The following is a 26,234-nucleotide window of genomic DNA, read 5'->3' on the forward strand; positions in this document are numbered from 1 at the left end:
TATGTTGCCCTTGCATCGCATCGTCATATTATAAAACGTTTGACCACATTTTAAAAAACGTCGCAATGAAAATATTAAACAAAACTGACCGAATTATTAAAAGATCTCGGGATTAAAAAAATTAAAAACCCCTTTCCGCTGCATATTAAACCTTATACAGCGAAAAAGGATTTTTAATTTTTTTGCATTCGTACTTTATAAACAACTAAGTTTATATGAGCTTTGTTAAAAACAACTTTGAACATATTTTATTAATTCAATATAGTAATTTTAAACTTTTATGTTATTTTAAAACTTTTAACAGAGAAAGTTTGGTCACAAAACTAAATTAACAAACTAAGTTTAACGGCATAATTAGTTTATTATAATAGTTTTGACCTTATAGTTTATTATAATAGTTTTCACAGCGTAATTAGTTTTTATAATACTTATGACAGCATAATTAGTTTATAATACTAATTTGGACTAGACAACTGACATAATAATGATTTAAAAAATCTAAGAGTCTATAAAGCAATTAATTTGTTAAACAAATGTCAGTTATGAATTATTACCCTTCTTTTGGGTAAAAGGTTAGGTATATTTTTTATAAGTTGATTTTGCCAATTTTTTTCAAACATTAATCCTTTTACTTAACCAAATCATTATATCATTTATGGAGTGAATCAAATGAATGAGCAATTCACCTTAGTTATCTTCTTAAACATTTCTGAAATATTTTTACAAATAAAATTGTAAAGTATAATATTATAAAGAGTTATGTATTTTTTGGAACAATTGATCTATTATAATTGTTATAAACAGTTAGACACAAATTACGAATCTTTATGGTTTACCTTAAGGCGGATTTCCTTTTACAAAAATTTTCTGCGGAACGGAACGGAAAAGAAAACTATCTGCATCTGTAAACGTAACATTAAAATTTAAGATGCGCATATTTAAACTGTTTTCTTGTTGCATTAAGATATAATGAGCGTTAATTTAATATTTATTCAACTTAGCGCCATACAATGAGAAACATCTTCAAAATTCAGACAAAAACAAAAAAATTTGCTGGATTTTCAAAATAATTATTATGATTGCATGAAAATTTCGATAAACTTAACATGAAAACAAAGAAAAGTGCAGATAAAGAAGCTTCTAAAATTTTCAAACAAAGTTTTAAGATAAAAAAAATCTTATTTTTTTGATTCAAAATTAACTTTCTCAAAGTTTTTTTCAACGTCGAAATGAATCACAAAGCAACCTTTTGCATATAACTGTGCTCAAAGACCCATAACGAAGTACACAGTCTGTGCACGGTTTTGCTTTTTTTCTGACAACTGTGAAAAACTTTCATGCTGAGTATCTAAGTCTAATAATAATACTTAGCTTTAAATTTTCCAGACAAATAATTTGATATTAATCTACTTTTAAACCTATAAAAATAAAATTATTGGATTAAAAATACACAACAGATTGAATTGCAGTTTGAAATTAAATACAAAAAGAACACCAGTTAAAAGTTACACCAAAAGAAATTATATAATGGACATAAATATATAATCGTGTAATTTATACACGGTTAAATTGAAAATTAAATTGAAAAATTTTTTTTAAATTATTATTTGATTAGATCTAATAGTTAAAGGGTTTGGCTATCGCCACATGCTGATAGCGATTGCGATGCCGATATTTAAAAAAATTGTAATGTACTAGTTTTTTCGATGCCAATAAACTAAAATTATTATCTCTCATTGTCATTGGATATTAATACTATTGCAATACACATTGAGACTTTTGAGAGATACGAAGACTCACAATTTTTTCGAAATTTTAAAGCAGGATAAATAGTATATAAGTATAAATTGTGAGTATTTTAAATTTCTTAAAAATTAGGAAAGGGGGTGGGGGGAGGGTTAATATGCTCCAGGAAGTATAAGATCTGGGAAAAGCTCTAACAAAACGCTTAAAACGTCACACATGGTATTAAGACAGACAACTAGTTGCTTTTGCATTAGCATACAAAAAATTTTGCTCCTCAATGTTAAACCAGAGATATTCAGAGGCGGTCCGCGCACAATAATTCTTAATTTAGACGGTAATCTGAGTCTTTCTAATCTTTAGACGGTAATCTGAGTCTTTTCTTGTGATGACATATTGAAGAGAGGACATATTGAAAATTTCTGCTAAAATCACCAAAGAAATGGCAGTTGTTAGGAAATAACCTGAAAAAAAAAAATCTGAAAAAATCCACACACAAAAGAAGTATAAAATACGAACTGAACAAACTGATACTGTCTCTGTTTGCAACAATGATTGTATGTAACTGTTATTATTTATTTAGATAAATAATAAAAATCATTTTATTACAAATAAAAATAGTAACATCCCAGCGGGTACAGACGTCAATCAGACGTCTTACGGACGTCTTATCTAGGTCGCGACGTCTTAGACCAAATTAGAATGTCCTAGTGTCGTCTAGATTATACATAATGTCTTAACATTATCAGAACTTCCATATTTAGACGTCCTATTGACGTCCCTAAAACCTACTTTAGACGTCCTTATTACCTTAGAAATAAGTTGTCTCAAAGACGTTTAAAGGACTTCTTCAAAAAAATTTAAATTATAAGGAGATATACAGCGGTGGCCAAAAATTAAAGACCACTCATTTTTTAGTTGGTTTCTTAATCTTTAAATTAAAATTAAGAAGATTCTAATTGACATATTAAATTTTTTTTTTTTAATATCTTGTTAATTAAAACAAACGGATTAAAGTGGTATAATTTTTTTAATCTAATTCTAATTTAATAGCGTTTAACTTATTAAAAAACTGATGAGTACTTATAAATCTTCTTTAAATAAATTGGACAAAATTTAACGACCATATTCAAATCTTTAATTTGCACTTATTAAAAATGTTATTTTTTTTAACTGTCTTAATTGCTTACTACGTTGGCTATAAAATTAAATATCGAAACCTGAGTTTCGATATCAAATAAACATTTATTTTTTGAATTGCAACAAGGATATAAAAATATTGCAAAAAATGCGTGCAAAGATCGAAGAAAAGAAAGATACGCGGCTCTTGTATTAAAAGAAGAAGGCTATAGCATCAGACAAATAGCAAAAAAGCTCGGAAGGTCTCACTCTTGCATTATTAACATAATTCAACGATACAAAGTGACCCGGTCAATTAATGATTGTCATAGGACTGGACGCAATAAAATTTCAAATGACCGTGATGTTCGCTCGTTAGTGAGATTAATGAAAGAAAACAGACAAGCATCATCTACAGACTTATCTACGAAATGGACACTGTCAAATGGTCTGTAAGCAAGCCCTAGAACTGTGCGAAAGGTCCTCCACAATTTAAATTATTTATAGCGTGCTGCGCAAAAAAACCACGCTTAAATAAAAAACAAAAATTTGTCAGGAAAAAGTGGTGCAAACTACATAAAAATTGGCCAACAAATTAGTGGAGCCGTGTCGTCTTTATTGATGAAATGAAAGTTGAGGTAGACAACAGAAAAGGTTGCGTAATGTTGCGTAGACTTCCAAGCAAACGGTTCGATGAATCATGCATTTTGAAACGAACAAAACAAGGAAGTGGTTCAATAGGCATTTGGGCCTGTATGAGTGCCTGTGGAGTTGGCGTTTTTCATTTATTCGATGGTAGACTCAACAAAGAAAGGTACATCGAAATTTTGGAAAACTCGTTTATTCCTAGCATTGATTTATGGCAGTTGCAAGATGGATTTATTTTCCAGCAAGATAATGCGCCGTGTCATAAAGTGCATGTTGTTAACGATTGGTTCTATTCTAATAAAATTCAAGTGCTTCCATGGCCTGCCAATAGTCCAGACTTGAATCCAATAGAGAATTTATGGTCGTGGCTTGATCACAAGCTTGGTAAAGAACAACTTTACAATTTGGAAGATTTGAAATCTTTTATCTCTCATCATTTGAAAAATGTGCCTGATGAAGTAATCAAAACTTTAATAAATTCAATGCCAGAACGAGGACAAGAGTGCTTGAAAACAAATGAAGGAACAACGCGTTTCTAAATTATTTTTTTATTGCTTTTTGAAATATTTTTGAAACTGGTCTTAAAATTTTGTCCAATTTTTTTTCCCATTTATATTTTTTACTAGTCAGTTTTTTAATTTTTTAACATTATTTTGTAAAAAAATTATGAATTCTTTTATAATAAATATAAAATACAATAAAAATTCTTTCTAAAAATGTTTTTCTTATTTTGATACCTTTTTCCAAAATAAAATTATACTAAGGTTAAAAATAAATTTTGAAAAAAAAAAGAGTGGTCTATAATTTTTGGCCACCGCTGTAGTTACATATAAACTTAGCGCATAAAATATTATGCGCTAAACTCGGTTAATTAAAAATGTCTGCCTGTTTTGGTTAATAATTTTGATATTTTGATGATTTTGGTTGGTTATTTATCGTTTAAAGACATTTTCCAAATTTCTGTATTCTATACTCTATAATCTATACGATTTTTAAATAAAAGAAAATTGACTTTAGTTATTTAGTGTAAATAAGTTGCTAGTAAAGTGAGGGAATTTTAACAAAAGATATCAAAATTGCAACAAGACGTTTGTATTTTATAGAATAATAATGATATTTTGTGTATTTGTGTTATCTATCTATCTATCTATCTATCTATCTATCTATCTATCTATATATATATATATATATATATATATATATATATATATATATATATATATATATATATATATATATATATATATATATATATATATATATATATACATATATATATATATATATATATATGTATATGTGTATATATATATATATATGTATATGTGTATATATATATATATATATATATATATATATATATATAAATATGTATATGTGTATATATATATATATATATATATATATATATATATATATATATATATATATATATATATATATATATATATATATATATATATATAGGTATGTGGTAAAAAAAAAATCAAAATTCTGTGGTATTAAAATCAAAGATATCATTAGAAGTAGTTTTTAATAACTAAAAAAATGATACCAAATTTTTTATTTTTTGATGTCGTTTAAGAAAGTTATGAGTTTTTTAGGCACAAAAATTTTTATAGGGAAAGTTGAATAATGTTGTGACCGCAATTTGTAATTATCAACTTAAATTAATCATAACTTCCGTAAAAATGATTCGATTTACATAAATTTGATATCAATTGAAAGCTGCAAAAAATAAGAAACATTTTGTTAGTAGTTGCAGTAAATACAAATGATCGGGGGCGCGCGGGGGGGGGGGTTAGTGCCTCTGACACCCACCCAAAAGTGGATGAGTTTTTTGTAATTAACAACATAAGTCAATGAGATTCAAAATTTATTTGTTGATAAATAAGTGATCAATAGAAAGTTAAAGAAAAAATCAATTGTCTCTGGGTAGCAAAGGTTAGTGGGTATATTCAAGGGTGTATATAGGTGGTAGGAGGGTTGGTGTGTGGTAGGTAGTTAAGGTTGGTGGTGTAAGTAAATAATTTTCAAAAGTTTATGTTTTTAGGTAAAACAAAATATGTAGTAAAAGAAATGCAGTAAATGAAAAAAAAAGGGGTCAACACAAACTAATAGTTATATTCATTTATTTCATAAAAGTTAAAACTACAAAAACTTCAAAGCCGCATAATGTTTTTAAAAGATATGTGGCTATGAAAATAGCCTTTTTTAAATATTAACCAACGCTTAGTTTTCAGGATAACATGAGGTCTCCATAGATTATATCAGCAGCAAGTTCGTATTTTGAAATGTCATAATCCACTGCATCATTATCATAGGATTCATTATCTTTCCAGTATGCTACAACATAAACTTGCTTAACATTTTTTACCTTCATTTTTTCAAGTTTACCAAAATAAAGAACTGCTTCTTGCATTTCTGAATTAAACCATAAATGGCAAATGTTTCTCCAACTACTGTATCTGATAGCATATCGGAAAGGTCTGATAATTGCTTAGACTTTAGTTCTTGAAATTTTGTTAAAATATCTGACAAACTAAGGTTTTGAATTTGAAGAGCCAATGCTTTTCTACTTTTATCCTCTTTTTTTTGCTTCTTCAACATGTTACGACCAATCATTTCAAGCTTTATTTCATAAATATTTTTTTTATTTAACTCTCTCTTTTTTCTGGCTTTATTTATTGCCCAGTAGACAACTTTCATTTTCTCATCTTTATCTACTTGGTCAATGTAATCACTTACATTATTTTTTATTGCTCTTAATTTTGATGACAAAAAACATAAAGTAGAGTTAGGAGCACGATGTTTAGCAGCACTGAACATACCCATGACTTCTTCTGCATCAATATTATGAAGCCTGGCTGTCTGCGTCTCTTTTATAAGTTGTTCTGATACCTCCAAATTAAAATATCTTTTATACTGTCTTTCTAAAACAGCAATAATAGTTGATAAACAGGATACAATCATTTGTTCAACTTCTTTGTCTTTTGGGCACACCAAAGCAATTTCTTCAAAGATCTTATCATTTATTAATTATATTTCCGAACAAATCTTTTGTGCTAAATAACAATATAGGGTTGTCTTTTACATGATAAAAATTTTTTTAAACATTTTCAACCAATTTTATCCCTTCAATATGACTTAAACTTCCTGTAGCTGACTGATAAAATAATGTCATCCATGGTCCTGTTTTCAAAGTCTTTCCAAATAGCCCTAAGACGCACATTTCTTTTTTAGCTGTTTCATTAATAAAGTCTATTCTTAAACTACTTTGTAGCCCTCCACATGAAACTGTACTGGTACTTAAAAATTTAATAAATAAGTTGTAGTGCTGGATTAATATACCACATATATGAAACAAAATATGCAATCTATTCCCTCTGTAACGGGGAATGAGTTCTTTGGGAAGTTTCATCTCATCTAAAAAGATTTTAAAACCTTTAGGATCTCCTTTACCATCTTTGTATCGCATCTTATTCAATTGTAAAACTATATTACCAGCGATACAATCTTTCCCAAACAGCACTCCATTATGTGTTTCAATCATTTTTAATGCAGACCTGCAAGAGCTGGATATTGTTTCAAGAGGGTGTAAGTGACAATTAAGTTCATTTAAAACTTTTCCCCATGAAGAATTTATTAGCTGAACAGTTGCATGATTAGTGGCAACACGGTCAGTCATAGAGTTTGTAATGTTTTGAATAATTTTTGAGCGACTCTTTTTATAGTCACAATTATGGAAATCAGAATACAAAAAGGCAAGTTGATCTATTGAAGATACAACATGAGTTTGATAATCGTGAGCAGTACCACCTGACAACTGATCTATTGCTATAACATGACACTGTGTTTTGGTTGTAAAATGAATAGAGTTTATATGTTCTCCTTCTTGGGTCGTTGCATCAAACCCAAGGGTAAGATTGGCTGTAGAAATCGCAACTTCAGCAGCATGAAGGTCACTGATTATACCTAATTCACGCACCATCTCTTCAACTGTGCTACGATGTGGGAAATTTTCTATATGTGCAATACCTAAATGTTTAAAAATTTTTGGAAACAAAATTGGAATACTTTTTGTTGGTACCTGGTTAACAATGGCATCATAAATCATTAATCGTAGCTGCCATGTAAATGTTTTTTTATCTTTTTTGAATGGCAAATGTTCATTGGCAGAATCCTTTAACTTATCCAATTCGTATAGCAAGTTCATATTTTCATGTTCTAGACCCTTTATCCGGTTATCTTTAATCAAATTGGTATAACTCCAGTCATTTTGTTTTTCTTTCTTTTTAAGCTTTATTATCTTTATATGTTTTTTTAAACATTTATTTTCTTTTAGTATCAAACTTTTTGCTGAAACTTCGGCTAATTTTTGCCTTAAAATTGAAATAGTTAAGTTTTTCCTTTTAATAGTTTGATTTAATCTTTTAATTACATAAGGATCTGTTTTAATTCTTGCTTTTAGGTTAGTTAGTTTATCTTTATGATCGGATTTCATTTTTGCATTATATTTATACATAAAAAATAATCTCTTTTTTAACAATTGATTTCTAGAAGTAATGTTACAACCCAGTTCTTTAATTGGTTTTTGATACACAAAAGAAGTAGAAGGTTCATGCAGTTTTGCCTGAATAGGTGCTAAAAGTAAATTAGATGATTCACAAAAACTACTTTTTGCCGCTGTTGATGGCTCATTACTTTTAAAAACGATTTTGCATAACTCTTCAAGTTTTCTTTTGTTAGATGACTTAAGGTTGTACACTTTTTTGTATTTCTTGACCAAATTATATATCTGGCTATGAATTGGATAAAAAGCAAAATTTTTATAAATGCTTTTGGCAGTTTTTAAAGTCGACTTGGATTGTTGCATATACAATAACAAAACATGTCTATTGTAGCATTTGTTTTCATTATTATCTGGGACAAATGTAAAATTGTCTATTAAATACTGCTTTGCAAGCCCAGTTTTAAAAAACGTAACAGGAAAACTTTTTTCTGAATTCATATGAACTGCAATGCTATAAAATATTTTAATTATAAATAATATTTATTTTGCTAAACCAATACAGATTTAAAAAAGTCCAATTAAAAACTAGTTCAATTGTCACGTGACATCAGAATCAAAACATTTCACGGCATAATTACTACTACTTTTTTTCAGAAAAAGTGAATCTACTACCAAAATTGCCAGCGATTTTAGCATATATTCCAATCTATAAAATTTCCTTAAATTTTCAGTATTAAAAGAAAAATACTTTTTCTTGTTGAAGTTTTAAAAATTGTCGAGAACAAACTTTTACTTCGATGATAACTTTGTTTTCCTTTTTGATCAACTTTTTCAGCTTGTCGTAAATGTTATTTATTTGTAAATACTTAAATGTATTTTATACTGAAATTATTAATTGAAATATGAAGATTATAAAAAACAACTATATCTATTCTTAAACCATCAACAAGTTTAGTAATATTGTTAAGGCAGAGGATGACTTTGACGCTTCATGAAAAATTTGGAAACACTTTTTTAAGCATATTTCGGCTAACGTAAAATTGAAATTCACGCATCCCTAATATATATATATATATATATATATATATATATATATATATATATATATATATATATATATATATATATATATATATATATATATATATATATATATATATATATAATATATATACATATATATATATATATATATATATATATATATATATATATATATATATATATATATATATATATATATGTATATATATATATATATACATATATATATATATATATATATATATATATATATATATATATATATATATATATATATATATATATATATATATATATATGTATATATATAATATATATATATATATATACATATACATATATATATATATATATATATATATATATATATATATATATATATATATATATATATATATATATATATATATATATATATATATATATATATATATATATATATATATATATATATATATATATACAGTCACGATCAAAAGCTTGATACATTGCATAAAAAAACACAATTTTTATTAAATTATTCATTTATTTTATCAAAATATATTATTAACCATTACAATTGACAAAAATAATATATTTGAAACATTAGTAAATGTTTTATGAATTGAATACTTGAAGTTAATACTTACTGATGTCCTTTAGTATTTAAACAATTAGCTAAGCGGGTAGGCATAAAGTAAATGAACTTTCTCAAATATTTAGGAGCCATAAGTTGAGTCCATACCTGCCTAATTTTTTCTTGTAAACCATTTGAAGATGAGGGTCTTAATTTCTAATCTTCGTTTTAAAGATGGTTCCAGCAGTTTTGAATTAGATTGAGGTCAGGTGAGTTACCAGGCCTGGGGCCAACGATCTTAACCCCATTCTCACGTAACCAACTGCTTAGATGCTTGACCCTGTGAAAGGGTGTTCCATCATGCTGAAAATTGCGGGTATTTGTGATGTTCATGAAAAATTTAAGTTTTTTTTTTAGTATTTGAAGATAAATATGGCTGTTAATTATGGTTTTAGTAGGCATAAACCATAAACCACCACTTTTTGCTGTAATGGCACCCCATATCATGTTTTCGGGGCAATGTTTTACAGTACAAAGCAAATACTGGGGGTTGTATCGTTGGCAAGGTGGGCTCTAACTTTTTATGAAAACCATGACATAATCTTCCGCTGATCAGTGCTTGTATTTTTGACAGAAGGCAATACGGTCTCTAATATTTTTTTGAGAAAGACGAGGTTTTTTTTTGTCGAAACATGACTATTTAATTTAAACTGTTTGCACAAACGTCTTCTAATTGTCACAACACTTGGTGCAACACCATTTGGGAATATCTAAGATGAAATTTCAGAAGCACTGGCAAACAAATGTGCTTTTGCTTAACAATGAATGCAGTTATCTGCCCTTTGAGTAGTCACCTATGGTTGTCCAGTTCTAGCTTTGCTTATAAAATCACCAGTTTGATATCGGTTTAATGTTTTTATAATGCAGCAATGTGCTACATTAAAACCTGCAGCAATAGAAGTCAGGGTCAATTCTTGTTCACGTAGAATAACAATCCGAGCACGTTTTTCTGTTGTTAATTCATTAGTTTTTTCCATAATTATTATTTAATTTTTGGCCAAAAAATCAAATAGTAATTATGGAAAAAACCACATTAAAAACGCTAATATTTTATCATCTTTTTCATACTCGTTATGATTAAATTCCTTTCCAATAATAACTTTAAAAAGCCTGGTTTCTATTGACGCTTTAATGCAAAATGCATTTCTGATTGATCTCTGACCCTACCCTAACACTGACCCAAACCATGTACATTTAATTGTGTCAATCCCTATTTGTCAGTGGATGTATGTGCATCTTAAAATGTAAATTATTGTTCAAGTATATTTAAATTTAGTTGACAATAAAAACCAGGTTGCGTAGTTGAAAAAAATTACTTCCTAATTTCTGACAACAGTGTTAAAATGTTTTTAAAAAGATGGTAGAATATTAGCGTTTCAAATGTGGTTTTTTATACTTGAACATCAAATTTGAGTACTTTCCTCAAGTTTTCAGACCCATGTTTTTGTATGATTCTGAATCAGTATAATGTATTCTATCATAATCGATCATAAAAACAAGAGAGAGAGGGGTGGGGGGTGGGGTGGTCGACTATATATTCTATATATATATATATATATATATATATATATATATATATATATATATATATATATATATATATATATATATATATATATATATGTGTGTGTATGTATATATATATATATGTGTGTATGTATGTGTATATATATATATATATATATATATATATATACATATATATATATATATATATATATATATATATACAGATATATATATATCTAACTATATATATACATATATATATATGTACATAAATGTTTTCATATGAATTCTGATTTAAACCTGGTACAAGCTTTGTATCTTTTTTCTGAACTTTTTTTAGTTTTTATTTTATTTTTCAAATGTGGATTCCAAACTGGTGCACAAAATTCTAATTCAGGTTGACATAGTTTAGTAAACGAGTCAGTTGACCAGAATTTAAATGTCCTTTAGTTATCGTTGTGATGTGGTCTTTCCATTTTAGATTATTACTTATGTTAATACCTAGGTCTCCTTCCTATGTTGTTTCATTCAATTTGATGATTGTTCCATCATGAGTTCTATATATAATTATTCAGGTTATTACTTATGTTGATACCTAAGTCTTGTTCCTGTATTGTTTCATTTAATTTAATGATTGTTCCATCGTAAGTTGTATATATAATTATTTATATATACGTGATGTATACATTATATTATAATGTATACATGATGCATACATATATATATATATATATATATATATATATATATACATATATATATATATATATATATATATATATATATACATAATAATTTAAATGAAAATATGTCTTTTGGCAATTATCAGCCATATTATTCAAAAATATAAAACCATAAAAAGTACAAGTGTAGCGCTGCAACAGTATCTGACATCAAGTATACATAATCCAATATTTGCCGGAATCAAAGCGATCTAGTAAACATTTTCTTTTCCTTTTAGAGTTGTATTTCCATCAGTATACAACATTTATATATATATGTATATATATATATATATATATATATATATATATATATATATATATATATATATATACATATATATATATATATATATATATATATATATATATATATATATATTGGTAAGCATGAAACTTGAGATTTTTTGCATTATTTAGTTTAAATCTACCTTTTTCCAACCATATATAGAAATTACTATTTACTACTTTGTATACTATTTATATGGCTTCACTTAAGTATTTTACTTTTCAGAGTTTCAGAGAAAAGTTATGTTCCAACTAGCTGAAATAAAAAACATGTTGGTAGATAGAACTGCACAGTTCTCTAATGATCCAGAAAAAGGTTTTAAATAACATAAAAGTTTAGATGAACTTGATGTTTTGAAAAGAAAAATTGCAAATGGAGATATCCAATACATAACTTTTGTATGCATGAATTTAATCTTTATAGTTTGTATGTTATATATTATTACAATATTTTTTTTAAATTTTCATTGACATTTTCAATGTTTCTTTCACATTGTTTATTTGTAGGTAAAACAGTTATCATTAATTGGCAGTAAAAATCCGCTTGATACAATTAAAAATATTTTGCTCATGTAAGTAATTAGCATAAGTTTGAATTTTAACATTTATGTTTGACAGTATGATATTTATCATCTTTTTTATATATGTAGACTGACAACAGACACTGTTTTGTCAGAATACAGCATGAATGGTCTAAAGAAGAAGAAAAAGTTTAAAGATTTGACAAGTCTATGTATTGCTATCACTGGTATTCTCATTAGCTTATTATATGTTTAATTAACTTTTAAAATAAAAAACAATGTTTTGATTAAAAAAAAATTTTTTTTTTAATTTCTTTGGCTATGGAACATGACATTTATTTAAGTATATTTTATTTTATGATCTTATTGAACTATGTATTGTTATTTTTATTAGATGCTGCTTTAAAGTCAAATTAAAATTTAATCAAAATGGATCCCATGCAACTTATTGGGAGATTAATTAGGCATTCTTTTGATCGATTCCCAGCGGGCACAGATGTCTGTGGGACGTCAAAAGTCCGTAGGACGTCCTTAAGACGTCCATCGGGCGTGTTGTGCCCGCTAGGTTTAAAAGAACATCCATTAACATCGATATCGATCAATGATGGCTTAATTAACTATAATCAACTGTTGTATTTTTTATTTATTTTGCATTTTTCAGTCATTTTCTTTTATTTATAATATACTATCGATTATACTCTACAGAATATATTAGTTTTTAATTTGGAAAGTGTAACTTTGTTTGAAAAATTATTCTTTTTTTTTGTAAAATTAATAATTTATTTTAAATATATCAAATTACACTTTATTTACTTTGATTTCTTTTTATACCTTCCCTAGCCTAGATTAAATCAAATCTAAAGTGTCTATTGTAAATCATTGCATTTTTATATAACTTTTAAAAGAATGTCTTAGTAAAAATAGGACATCTGAATAAGACGTCCTCAAGTCTTTCTAATGAGACCAGCCGAGAAGTCCTTAGGACGGCTGAAAAGACGTTTCTAGGACGTCTTAAATAGATGTCTGGAATAGACGTCCTCAAGTCTTTCATTTGAGGCCAAATTTAATAAAAAAAAAATTTTTTTTTTAATAATTTCTTTTTTTATTGAGAAAATAGTATATATTACTATTTTCTCATTAATATGATATGTAATTGTTATTAATTAAATAAATTCATTTTAGTATATAAAAACCTTTTTTTTCCACGACTCAAAAAATGATTGAATTTTTTAAGAAAAGTTTCTTTCTTTTAAAATATTAATGAAAAAATAGTAAATACTACTACACTCTAAAAAAAATTTTAGGGACGGATATGCGATATACCTTTAGTTAGATATAATTTTCAACCTTTTAAGGTAAAACATATTACAAATTTTTATATATAATTTTATATATATAGGGAAAACGGGGCAAGATAGCTTATATATATATATATATATATATATATATATATATATATATATATATATATATATATATATATATCTTGTATTATAAAACATGATTTGATTTTTTTTTTAAATATTGTTAACGTAATTTTCTAAGCATCAGTTTGTTTTTTGTGCCTAAAAAATACTTCAGTTTCGGTTTTTTTCTCCTGACATGATACGCCTTTTTTGAATTCTACGTTCCAAGGTAATATCCCATTTTTCGCACATTTCCTCAGCTTTTGTAATGAATGAGGTGCATAATGCATTTCTCCAATTTTCAATTTCATCAGTAAAAGCTCCTAATTGAATTAAGGCTTGCTTAAAAGTAATTTCTTTACTTTGTAAGCACTTTGAGTTCGATCAATTGAAGAAAGTATTTCAAATCAGAAGTACAAAAAAGCCACAAACTCAAACCTTTGAATGGCAGAAAGAATAAGTCCAGCATCACCTCGTGAGTCAAGCGTTTCTCCAGAAGAATCACGTAACTTTTTCAAAGCTGCCAACACCTCCTTAAGTTGAGTTGATATGGAGGTAACTGCAACTGCTTTTGAACTCCATCTTGTATCTGAATGGCTTTTTACTGCTATTTTCACATATTCCTTCAAAACTTCCCATCTATGAGTTGATGATGAGAAAAAAACAAATAACTTTTCCAATGTGCCAAAAAAAGTAACAGCTTGACTATTTACATGTGCAGCATGGACTCCAACCAAATTTAAAGAGTGGTTATTGCAAGGGACAAATATTGCTAATGAATTCAAGTCTAATGTTCGTTTTTGAACTCCAGAATTAGCTCCTGCCATAGTTGCTTGATTATCACAGGATTGACTCTTGCAGTCTTGAAAATTCAATCCATCTAAATTAAGCTTTTTTGTTATTTCCGTTGTAATCGCTTCAGCCGATTTACCATGAATTTGAATGAAGTCTAAAAAAGCTTCTTTCACTGCGACTTTGCCTCTTTCAATATCAACTATCTAATAATTTAAGACATTTGTTTAACACGTGATGAATCAGGAGTGGTACCAAAAATGATGCTGTAATATTTTGCATTTTTTTCATCAAGTATTATAGATTTACGTACTTTTGAACCAAGCAGGTTAATTAGTTCATTTTGAATTCAATGAGAGAATTATGATAAAGAACCAGATTTCGAGCTGACTGATTCTAAATGTTTTTTCATGAATGGATCAAAAATGGCTAAAAACTTCATAAGAGCAAGGAAATAAATATAATTAAATAGTTATTTAAAAAATAAAAATATCAGTGAAAACAAAAATAAATCCTTCAAAAAATTTTTTTTTCTTTTAATGGTCAACTGGCGCCCGGGGAGGCTGCCCCTTCGCCCCACCCTAGATCCGCCGATGTTTAGGTGTAACTTTTTAGGAATATTTTTTTGAAACGCGTTTTTTTTGTGGGTTGTTTTTTTTGAAACGCGTTTTTGTTTTATGTTAGACTTTAATGAGAGTAGTTGGTAGTTTCTAAAAATTTATTTTAACAAATTGTAATTTAAAGTTTTAATTTTTTATTATTATTATTAAGTTTTGATGTTATTTATTATCTATAAGTCCTCAGGTATTTAATAAACTATTTATAAATTTAAAATTATTTATAAGTCCTCGGGTATTTAATAAACATATCGATAAGTGGTATGCAAAAAGTTGTGTTTGTCAAAATTTGTTGCAGTTAACTTTTATTTAATTAAACGATTGCAAGATTATTATTTCTGTTTTTTATTTATTTCTCTGTAAAAACGGTAACTAAAATTTTTTTTTTTAATAAGTGAGTGTGTAATGTTAAATATGTTGGTTTAAATCATACCTTGTTCACACTGATAGTAAAACACGTTTTATTTTAAACGTTAATTTAAATTAGTTTAGTTAGAGTAGAGAGGTTTTTAAAAAGTTATTTAAACAAATTGTAATTAAAAGTTTTAGTTCTTTATTTATTTTGCTTTGATGATTTTTATGTGAGCTTGTACTGTCTATTATGTTGGATGTGCTGATTTAAAATAGTTTTACTTATGTTAAAACTATTATAGCAATCAACTGAAAATAAAGTTTTTTAAATTAAATTTAAAAAATCCCAGCTGCCTTTAAGCCATTAGCAATTTTTAACTTTTTAAAAATCAATTGGTTTAAGCGGGAGTACCTTAATTAGACCATAAAACCATCATGTGTAAAATATGAAAGTTTCTCCCCGATTGTATCTTATTTTAATTCAAATTTTTTTACATATAATTTATTATGAAACTAGGGTGGGCCATAATTAATGAATTTTTAAAACAAGTGTTGGTGTGAAACATTTCCCCGTGTATTTTCATATATAATGAAACGGAAATTATATATTTTTTAATTTCAATAATTTTTAGACTTCTTTGGGTTTTCAAAAAAATGGTCGCTTTACATAAAAGTCATATAATTTGATAAACTTATGTAAATAAAACATTTATATTAAAAAATGGTTTTGAATGTTTTGACTTTTTGGGGCTCGACATTGTTGAGGCCGTGGTACATCTTAAAGTATTGAATGAGGTTACCTTTACGCTGTATTAAAAGACATTTTGTTTCTTTTATTTAATAAGTTTTCTTATTAAATTATATAAGTTTATAACATTTAAGTGTGTATATATGTATATATATATATATATATATATATATATATATATATATATATATATATATATATATATATATATATATATATATATATATATATATACACCTTGCGGACAAAAAAAATGAGACCAAGTTTTTGAAGTTTTAATTTCAAAATAATGAATGAATAATAAAATTATTTAATAGAAAATAAAGAGTAAAGCTTAATTTTTAAAATAATATATTAATTAATATCCGGTCACGTGTCCTTGGATTTCTATGCGTTTTTGAACATAACGGTTCATACTGTCAATTAATGACTTCAAATAATCCAAGGAAAGTCTGTTCCAAACTTCTCGAATCGCAACCTCTAAATCATCTAAATTATTTGTTTTTTTCTTTTCTACTGCTTTTTTCATTAACCCCCACACATGTTCAATGGGGTTTAGATCCGGTGAATTAGCGGGCCAAGAAGAAACTTTCCATTTATGTTCTGTAAACCACTCAGAAACTGATTTCAATTCTCGGTCGTTTCTTTGCCCATCGACCTTCTCGAGTTCGAAATAACTCAAAACAACTCTTGTCACTAAATACCCATTGATTCCATCTTGTTCTTAGTTGTTCCTCGCACCATTTTACCGTATTTTCTTGTTGAACAGGAGACAATAGGGGTTGATTTTTGGGAACAAAACTGAAGTACCCACTTTGTTCAAGATAACGAGTAATGGTTCTGGGAACAACCTTGAGACTGCCTTTTTTGTTTAATTTGATTTGAATATCTCGGGCAGATTGTGTGTCATCATTTCGAGCTAATTGAATCAATTGTTGTTGGTCCTTTAAATTAAGCTTTCTTGGTCTACCACTTCCTTTCTTTCTCTCCAAGCTCATTCCTTCCCTCATTTTATTTAAATATCTTGCAACTGTTGCCTCAGGTATTACAGTTAATTTCATCAAAGACTTTATGTCTTTATGACCCGATTTAAAAAGATAGTCAAGTGTCTACGCTGACAACTTCATTTCTAAAATAAATATTTTTTGGTAAATCAGAAATAATAATGAACACATAGATTTTTTGATGAATATATACGTACCTGATAAATCAAACAATGGGTTTCATGAAATACAAAAAAGTCATTGTATGACTCGTCAAAAATTGTAAAAATACGAACAAAAGTTTTGCATACCCAGTCTCTTTTTTTTGTGTCCTGAAGGTACATATATATATATATATATATATATATATATATATATATATATATATATATATATATATATATATATATATATATATATATATATATATATATATATATATATATATATATATATATATATATATATATATATGTATATATATATATATATATATATATATATATATATATATATATATATATATATATATATATATATATATATGTATATATATTGTAAATCGCATTTAAAGTATAATTTGAAGTTAATAAAATTTTATTAACTTTAAATTATCTTTTTTTAATACTATAGCGAGGATTAAAAATTGTAGAACGGCTTGATATACAATGTTATTTAAAAAGGACCTGTTGCACTAAACACTTGTGTTGCACTAAGCATTGCACTTCTACTAAAAAGAATAATAGGTTATTAATCCGTTAACCATTGAGAGCATTTTGAAATAATTTTTACACAGGCTATCGTATAATCATTTTTGTGAATGTTTAAAAAAAAAATTCAATTATTTAGAAAATCGGATTTTTTTTCTTTTTTTCCGGACTAATTTAGTTTACCGGTATTAAAGTGTTGTAAACCGATAGTTTTCTTAATTGAACATTGAAGCATGTTTATTTATTATATCATTTTGTTTTTTATTACAATAAATAACAAAAGATTTAGGAGAATAATCTGAGTTGGTTCTCTATACAGTTAACAGACGTTAAAATAAATTGATGTTTCTCATAACAGAGGTAAATAGAATATTTTTTTACTTACAAAAAGTTAATTGGTTGCATAAAATTTGCATCAAATAAAAAACTGGTTACCTCTATAGTAACTTGATTCAATCCATTAATCTTTCCGGACAAAATTAAACAAGAAAAAACTGCAAAAACTTTTTTTTGACTTTTCTTGGTTTCTAATTAATTCATAAAGTTGAAAATATATAAGTATAATGTATTGAAAGTATAATGCAGTTCATGAGCTATTTAAAAATAGCTAATGAACTTCTTTTTCTTAAAAAAGCAAAACTAAAACAATTTTAAATAATCTTTTTTCAATTTGGAACTATTTATTTAATTCTGTAAAAAAATATTAAATTAGTTGAAAAAATTTTTAAGAAATGCAAGTAAAATCCTAAAGTAAAATCCTATTTTTGCTTTGTGACACAGTGTGTTGATATAAAAGATACTAGCTTTTAATAGTAGAATTGCGAGCTTTGAAACTTATCGGAAATTTATTGGAATCTGGGATAATGATTTTCAATATTTGATGGTTATGCAAATTTGCGACTTAATGATGAGTACCGCTTTATAAGTACTATTACATTACAATTTTCCCGTCCACATCTTAAATACGGTATCGCTCTATAGTCTCTTCCCAGTAGGCACGCGTCTTTCGGAGGGGTGGTCATAGGATGTCTTAATTGTTTTTAAATTAGATGGGACATGTTTTATGTTTAAATATAGATAGTTACGGTTAAGAAATTCAAATCTGGGAATATTTGATCTTTAGGAGTGATCATGACCGCTCAAGGGGTCATTTTAGAGGTGGTCAAAGTTGGTTCCGAAATATCCCGATGTTTTTTCAATTAGATGGTACGTGTATATATATATATATATATATATATATATATATATATATATATATATATATATATATATATATATATATATATATATATATATATATATATGTATATATATATATGTATATATATTTATATATATATATATATATATATATATATATATATATATATATATATATATATATATATGTATATATATATATATATATATATATATATATATATATATATATATATATATATATATATATATATATATATATATATATATATAAGAATCTAGGTGATGACATACATCATACATTTGTATATCAAGCGCCCTTTGGTCTCCACAGGCTGATTGTAGTCTTTTACCTTTCCCTGACTCCTCCTCATTCTGGACACCTTATTTAGATGACATTAAAACGAAAGGTACTAGATAATGCAGTTTTCTTGCTTTCAACAAAAAATTAAAAATTTCTCGTAAACAAACTAATATCTCTAAGTGTTTAGTTAACTCTTCTTTTTACTTAAATAAAAAGTTTTTTGCATACATAAATACAAACAATAAACCTTTTCTTCCATAAATCATCTTTTTACAAATGTTCATATAAAGTTAACACTATACATCAATCCACAAAAATGTACATTAAAAAACCGCTTAAACATTACAAAAGTAATTGCTAATGAAAAACTATCAAACTAAAATCACATAGTCGTCATAGAACGTTCCTTAACTTTTCACAACAACATTGAAAGTGCTATTTAAAAAAGATTTTAACAAGATTTAAATGATTAAAAATCTAAAACCGTTTTTTATGCATCTTCAGTTTTTATAAGTAAAATCTACGATTGGATATCATTTATAATAAAAAATCTAGCACCTACTGCGCTCAGTTGAGTTCAGAAAATTTGGTTGTAAGCTTTTATCTATGTATGAGAGTATAGTTTAAAGCAGATCACATGTGCGGCCTAGTGCGGCTTGTTTTTAAGCTTGTGTAAAGGTAAGTGTTGAAAAAAGGTTTCGCATTTCAAGAGGTTTTATTGAAAAAATTTTTTGAAAAAAAGCAAGCATAAAAAATAAATCATTGCATTTCATTGTCTTATTTCAATATATGATGTCTATGATCTAATATATACCGTTAAAAAATTAAAATTGTCTTCCTTATATTTCTTTTTTATATAGTTTTTTTCATTTTCACAAATATTTGAAAGGTAAAATAATGCCATTTTTGTGTCAAAATTGCTTAAAAATCACAGAAGGGAAATAAATTATATCAGTTTTAGAGTGCCGAGGGTCTCTAGATTACATTTACAAAAATAAATAACTCCACTATAGAAGTTGCTTTAAAGGAGTTTTGCTCACCTCTGGCCCACTGTGCAGTGTGAGTACCAAATTAGACCACCTAAAAAAATGACTCAAAGCTTTAAAATGATAGTCCAGGTACACTTTTTGAGGAATAATTTTTGAAATCTACCAAACGAAGAAAATAAGACGTTTCACCAGAAAATTTCAAAATATAGCTATGAGGCATTTCATTTCCATAAATAAATGCAACTGGCGATGTTCGAATATCCGCAACTCTCTCCTACCTAATTGATTTGCTAAAAGTGTTAATAAACTTAAAAAACTTAAATTTTTACTAATAATCTTTTAGTGCTCCAAGTTATGTCTATATAGAGTAATAGTAAACCTTTGTGGGTTTTTTTTGTTTACAGATTCCAATCACCGCATTTTTCCAAAACATACTACCTGGATATTTAATATTCGAAACATTAAATAATTCTGTGGGTTTTGTAACGTGTCGATTAAAATGCTCAAATCAAATACTCACATGAAAAATAAATTTCACAGCCCCAAAAGTCCTACTTTGATATGTAATAAATCCATGAAAAGATGCGTTGTAGTTATGGTAACTTTTAAAATGTTTTATAGTGACACGTTACAATTTTTTTATTCAGACGTTAAAATATCAGTATCACTCTAAGTTTTCTATTTTCTTTAAGGAACTCTAAGTTTTCTATAAAAATAAGAGCGAAAAACATATGTGGCAGTAAAGTACATAGGTCAACATCGGCATCATTTCTGCTGTTTACCCATGTTAACGTATTGATGGAATTTTTATTAACAAAAGGACCTCATATTTTATAAAGAATTTTGTCTCTTATATAAAGTACGTAACTCAAAAGTAAACATTGTAAAGGTTACTCTAGCTAACTAAAAAAATAAAGAAATGCAGACACCACGAATCTGAAAAATACAAAGGTGTCTTTGCTAGAGATGACCTTACAACCTCTAAGCAGTATAAATTTAACGATGACCAATTTAAAATAAAAACAAAAAGTAAAAAGTTAAAAAAATATAAGTTTTAGAAAAACCGGTTCCAAATGTCACCCACGAGATAACAGGTTATATGTCTATATCCATGTCAATCAGTCAAACGTTAAATGTCAATACTTGTTTAAATCACCTTTAACAGCTACCTCTGAAAACAAATTGAATGCCAACAGTGAGTCCGTAAAAAAGAATACAACTACCTCGAACGCGCAAACCACATAATTTCTTATTCAAATCGTCATCGTTTTCAATACTTATCGAAAAAACAGCAGAGCGTTTACATTTCTTGGTTAAGAACTCATGCTCACTCAACAATACAATAAGAGATGAGCTAATTTCTCGGCTTGGTTCTTTGTTAAAGATTTTTTTCCTGAAACCTATAACAACTCAGACACAGTAATACAGGGATACCATCTGTATCGCATAAATGGAGATTGCAGAGAAGAAGGTATAGCAATCTACACGCTAAATGCAATCAAAATTTTTGAAGTTAATATTCAAATTCTTAATACAATTGAGAATTATTAGATACAAAGATGACCCCTTTTTTATGATACTATTTACCGTTTTACACGACAAGGATAATGAAATTTTAACACAAGTAATAGAAAGAATTACTGTAGCAATTGGACATTTTTTCTTACTCAAATGGTAACTTTCCCAACATATCAAACAAAACGAAATTTACTACCAAGAGATTTGTTTTATCTCATTATCAAAGACAATTGACGCATAACAATTTAGTTCCCGAAACTGTGGAAGAAATAAAATGTGTCACTAATAATAAAAAAAGTTTGTAAACTAAAGGTGCGCAATTATAGATCAATCTCGTTAACGTCAGTACTGTATAAAATTATTGAGGTTTTTATTCACGATAGCATGTCTATCGTGAATGATAGCAAGGAGTGAGTCAGGTTCTTGTTCAACTTAAATCACGCCAAAAGTTATCAAAAAAAATAAATATAAAAATCATCCCAATCACCTAACTGCTTTAGCATATCTTTTACAAATATTTGTGATCTGCAAAGCAACCTTTCATCATTTATATCTTACCTCTTGCAAAATTCACCAGACTTGTTCTTAATGAGACTAATTTAAATTCCGCTATTTCTTCTTCAGATCTCAGTGTTGATGGGTTATGGTCAATTTGATCAGAAATTACATCTTTTAGATGTAATTTCTGATCAAATTGACCATTTACTCGTGCTATTTTTACCCCTCTGGCAATATTGTTATTATTGGTGACATTAATGCTTATTACACTAAACATCTTGGCTCTAACGCGACTGACCCTGCTGGCACTAAAACCTATAACTTCTGCAATTCTTACTCAGATAGTTAACTTTGTGACTTTCTTGACAACCCAAAATTAGGATCCTTAATCTTTTTCTTTCACTCCTTGATCTATGTCTCGTCTCTGATTCTAGCTTGTGTTCAGTTTCTCCTTTTTCTCTTTTAGGTGGTTCTGACCACGTAACAATCTCTATAAATCTTTCATCTCGTATTTCTTTTTCGGATTCACCCTATTATCGCGCTATATTTACTAGGGATGGCGCTTTTACTTATTTTGATGTAAAAACGCGTAAATTAATTTACATAACTCATATAAAAATATATAATTTACTTACATTTAAAAATAATTCGTTTTTTTTTTTACATAAATTACATTTACATAAACATGTAAAATAGGGATGGCTCTTTTACTAACTTTTTTTTTACTTACACGAATTTTTATCAAAAAGTAAATTACGTAAGTAATTTTAAACGTTTAATGTAAATTTACATTTCCGTAAAAGTAATTATTTTTTTTGAAACGACTTTTACTTTATAATCTAAGTTTTTCATTTTCAAAAGTAAGTTATGTAAAAGAAGATTACATCGAAAAGAAATTTACTTTTACAAGTAAAAAAAAATCACATGAAGAGCTGTTTACTTTTACATGTAAAAGGTAATTACTTTTTAAAATTACATTACATAATAAAAAAATCCTCAATTTGTAATTTACATTTACCTAGAAAATAACTAATTAAAAAAAATTATATTGAAAAATAACTTTCATATGAAAGTAATTTACATAAAAGTAATATGCTACCAAATGTAAATTAATTTTACAAATAAAATAATATTTTTTAAGTAGGAATTATTTATTTCAAAAGTAATAACAAATTTTTATTAAAAATAAATTATATAAAACTAAATTTAAATTACATAAGCTTACATTTTATATAATTTGTAAAGTAAATTAAAAGTAATTTATAAGTAAGTAAATTTACTTATATTTTATAATAACTTTGACAGGATCTTGTACAAAACTAAAAAACATTTAGTTTGCATTAAAAACTTATCATTAAAAATTGATGATCACGTGTTTTTCTGAAATTTGATTTTAATTAGTTTATTTTAGTTGACAATTATAGTTTTACATTTTTTGGGAATATATCTAAAAAATTAATATATATGTAGCTGAAATACCAAATTCTCCTGTTTTAGTATGTTATTTTAGCAAAAGAAAAATCTTTTTCTAAAAAAACACGCTAAACCAGTAGAAAAGTTGCATAAATAACAGAAATTTTGAATAATTTTATTTTTTTCACATATAAATAAAATGGTTTAAAAAAGTATTATCCATGAAAATATAAAATAAACAAAGTACAAGATTTAATTTTAAATTGATTTAAATACAAGTATTGCGTGGTATTATTCCACGTCAAAAGCAATGTAAAAAGGTTTCATAATATGAAAATGCGGCGATTCTTTTTATCACCAAACCGATTAGAGTTACTTAAGCAGCAACATCTTTAACTAATAGTATTACTAATAGTTACGTGTAAATGAGGTCTTTTATTGTGTTGTTGAAGAACATATTAAACTCATTTAATGACTTTACGGTAACCAATAATGTAATGATGTCTACTTGCGACAATTTTGAGATTAAAATATTAATATAATTATGAAAAACCAATGACTTTGGTTAGTAAATATTCTTTTGGTAAATAAAACATACTTAAGTGCCACACTTAAGAATGTTCTTGTTTATATCACATTAAAATGTTTAGGAAAATATTGAAACAACCACATTCGGTTTGGGTGTAAACTTTATATAATCATAACCTTTGAATTTTAAATTTTAAAACCTGTCAAATTAAATTTAGTGTAAGAAAATAAAAAATTAAAGTTAGTAGTTTGTTGCCCTCACATTTGGGGTAAGAATGGTAAATATTTTTGGGTATTTTTTTCCCCAGGCTCCAATCACCATGAGTCTTATTTCTTAATCTACGTATAAACCATTGCCTAGCTTCAGCTTGGGTTATGCGTATATTACACAGTGGCGTAGCAAATATTTTTTACCAATAAGCATACTGGTCCAGGTGCCCAATACCTGTTTCTCTGGTGCAATAATTTTTATTAAAAAAAAAAGCCTTTTAAAATACATCTTGAGGTTCCTAAGCCTCGCGGCCCTGGGCCTAGTTGCTTGAGGGATAGTAGTTGTTTTTTATACTGGCCTTGCTGTAGTTAGGCTACTGATACTACACGCAGATAAAGATATTTACATAAATAGTTCTAAATTTTTCACGCCCATAAAATACCGTAGTTCTTAAAAACAGTGCCGGATTAAGACTTGCAGGGTCTGGGAATACTTTTGACCAGGTGGCTTTTTTTCTTATTAAAGTGGCGAAAAAATGTAACAAAAATACAGCATCCTCTTAAAAATTTCGGAGCTCCTAAATCTGTGGGACATGCGGTTGTAGCCCATATAATCCAGGACCGATTTAAACTTTCCCTCTTTAGTTTTTAAATAATAAAAACTTTTACGCAAAAAACCTGTAAACAGAACTAACAGTTATGCCAATTATGCCTTTCAAATAGTCTACCCTTTCTGAGTTTCCCATCGCTATATGCACCTTGTCACTGCCATGTTTCAGCTTTGTCTAAATTCTAAGCCTTATTTTTTTGCATTACTGTCGTACAAGATCTTGTCAAAGAAGTTATAGAATCATAGGCGTAGAACGCGCTGGGGCTCGGGGGCTCGAGCCCCATCCGGAAATATGTCGCTGGGGCTTTGCTCCACCCGGGAAAATTCACCAAGTTTTCAAAAATGTTTAAAAAATAAAATTCATAATATACTTAAAAATTAACAAATATCACAACTTAAAAACGACTGTAATATTTCCGCAAATACCTATGTTGATTTTCAAAAGCTTAAACTTTCAAAAGTTTATATTATTTTTCGAATTTCAGAAATTCCACGCTTCTGATAACTCTCAAGGGAGTTTGAGATCGGTAAAAACGTAACAAAAAGAAAATTAACGGAACTACATAAAGATAAACATGAGCGAGATCTCGTCTCGTTCTCGTTTCTCGTGAGAAATGGGACTTCTCGTGAGAAA

At 27.1% G+C, this 26,234-nt stretch overlaps 1 protein-coding gene and 1 long non-coding RNA gene across 2 annotated transcripts; one reads left to right on the top strand and one right to left on the bottom strand.

The window, feature by feature from the left end:
- The first annotated feature begins 12,308 nt into the window (after positions 1-12,308).
- LOC136091496 (uncharacterized) lies at positions 12,309-13,531 on the top strand. Its single transcript, XR_010644030.1, has 4 exons — positions 12,309-12,601; positions 12,710-12,774; positions 12,853-12,950; positions 13,118-13,531. It is a non-coding gene; the product is annotated as an uncharacterized LOC136091496 (long non-coding RNA).
- Positions 13,532-14,300: 769 nt separating this feature from the next.
- On the bottom strand, positions 14,301-17,647 carry LOC136091951 (uncharacterized). Its single transcript, XM_065819671.1, has 3 exons — positions 17,342-17,647; positions 14,568-15,127; positions 14,301-14,490 (listed from the first exon to the last, which is right to left on the bottom strand). The coding sequence occupies exons 1-3, from the start codon at positions 17,645-17,647 to the stop codon at positions 14,301-14,303; spliced, it is 1,056 nt and encodes a 351-aa protein (XP_065675743.1).
- Between the last annotated feature and the right edge of the window lie 8,587 nt (positions 17,648-26,234).

This window comes from Hydra vulgaris, chromosome 15 (genome assembly GCF_038396675.1).
Source record: "Hydra vulgaris chromosome 15, alternate assembly HydraT2T_AEP".
Lineage (NCBI taxonomy): Eukaryota > Metazoa > Cnidaria > Hydrozoa > Anthoathecata > Hydridae > Hydra > Hydra vulgaris.

Excerpts from the sequence above, each read along its gene's own strand:
- LOC136091951 (XM_065819671.1), bottom strand. The coding sequence starts at position 17,647 with ATGAGGGAAGGAATGAGCTTGGAGAGAAAGAAAGGAAGTGGTAGACCA. Across the intron at positions 15,128-17,341 it reads GAACAAGATGGAATCAATGG|ATAGTTGATATTGAAAGAGG; the intron begins GTATTTAGTGAC and ends TTAAATTATTAG. Across the intron at positions 14,491-14,567 it reads ATTCTTTCTGCCATTCAAAG|TAAAGAAATTACTTTTAAGC; the intron begins GTTTGAGTTTGT and ends GTGCTTACAAAG.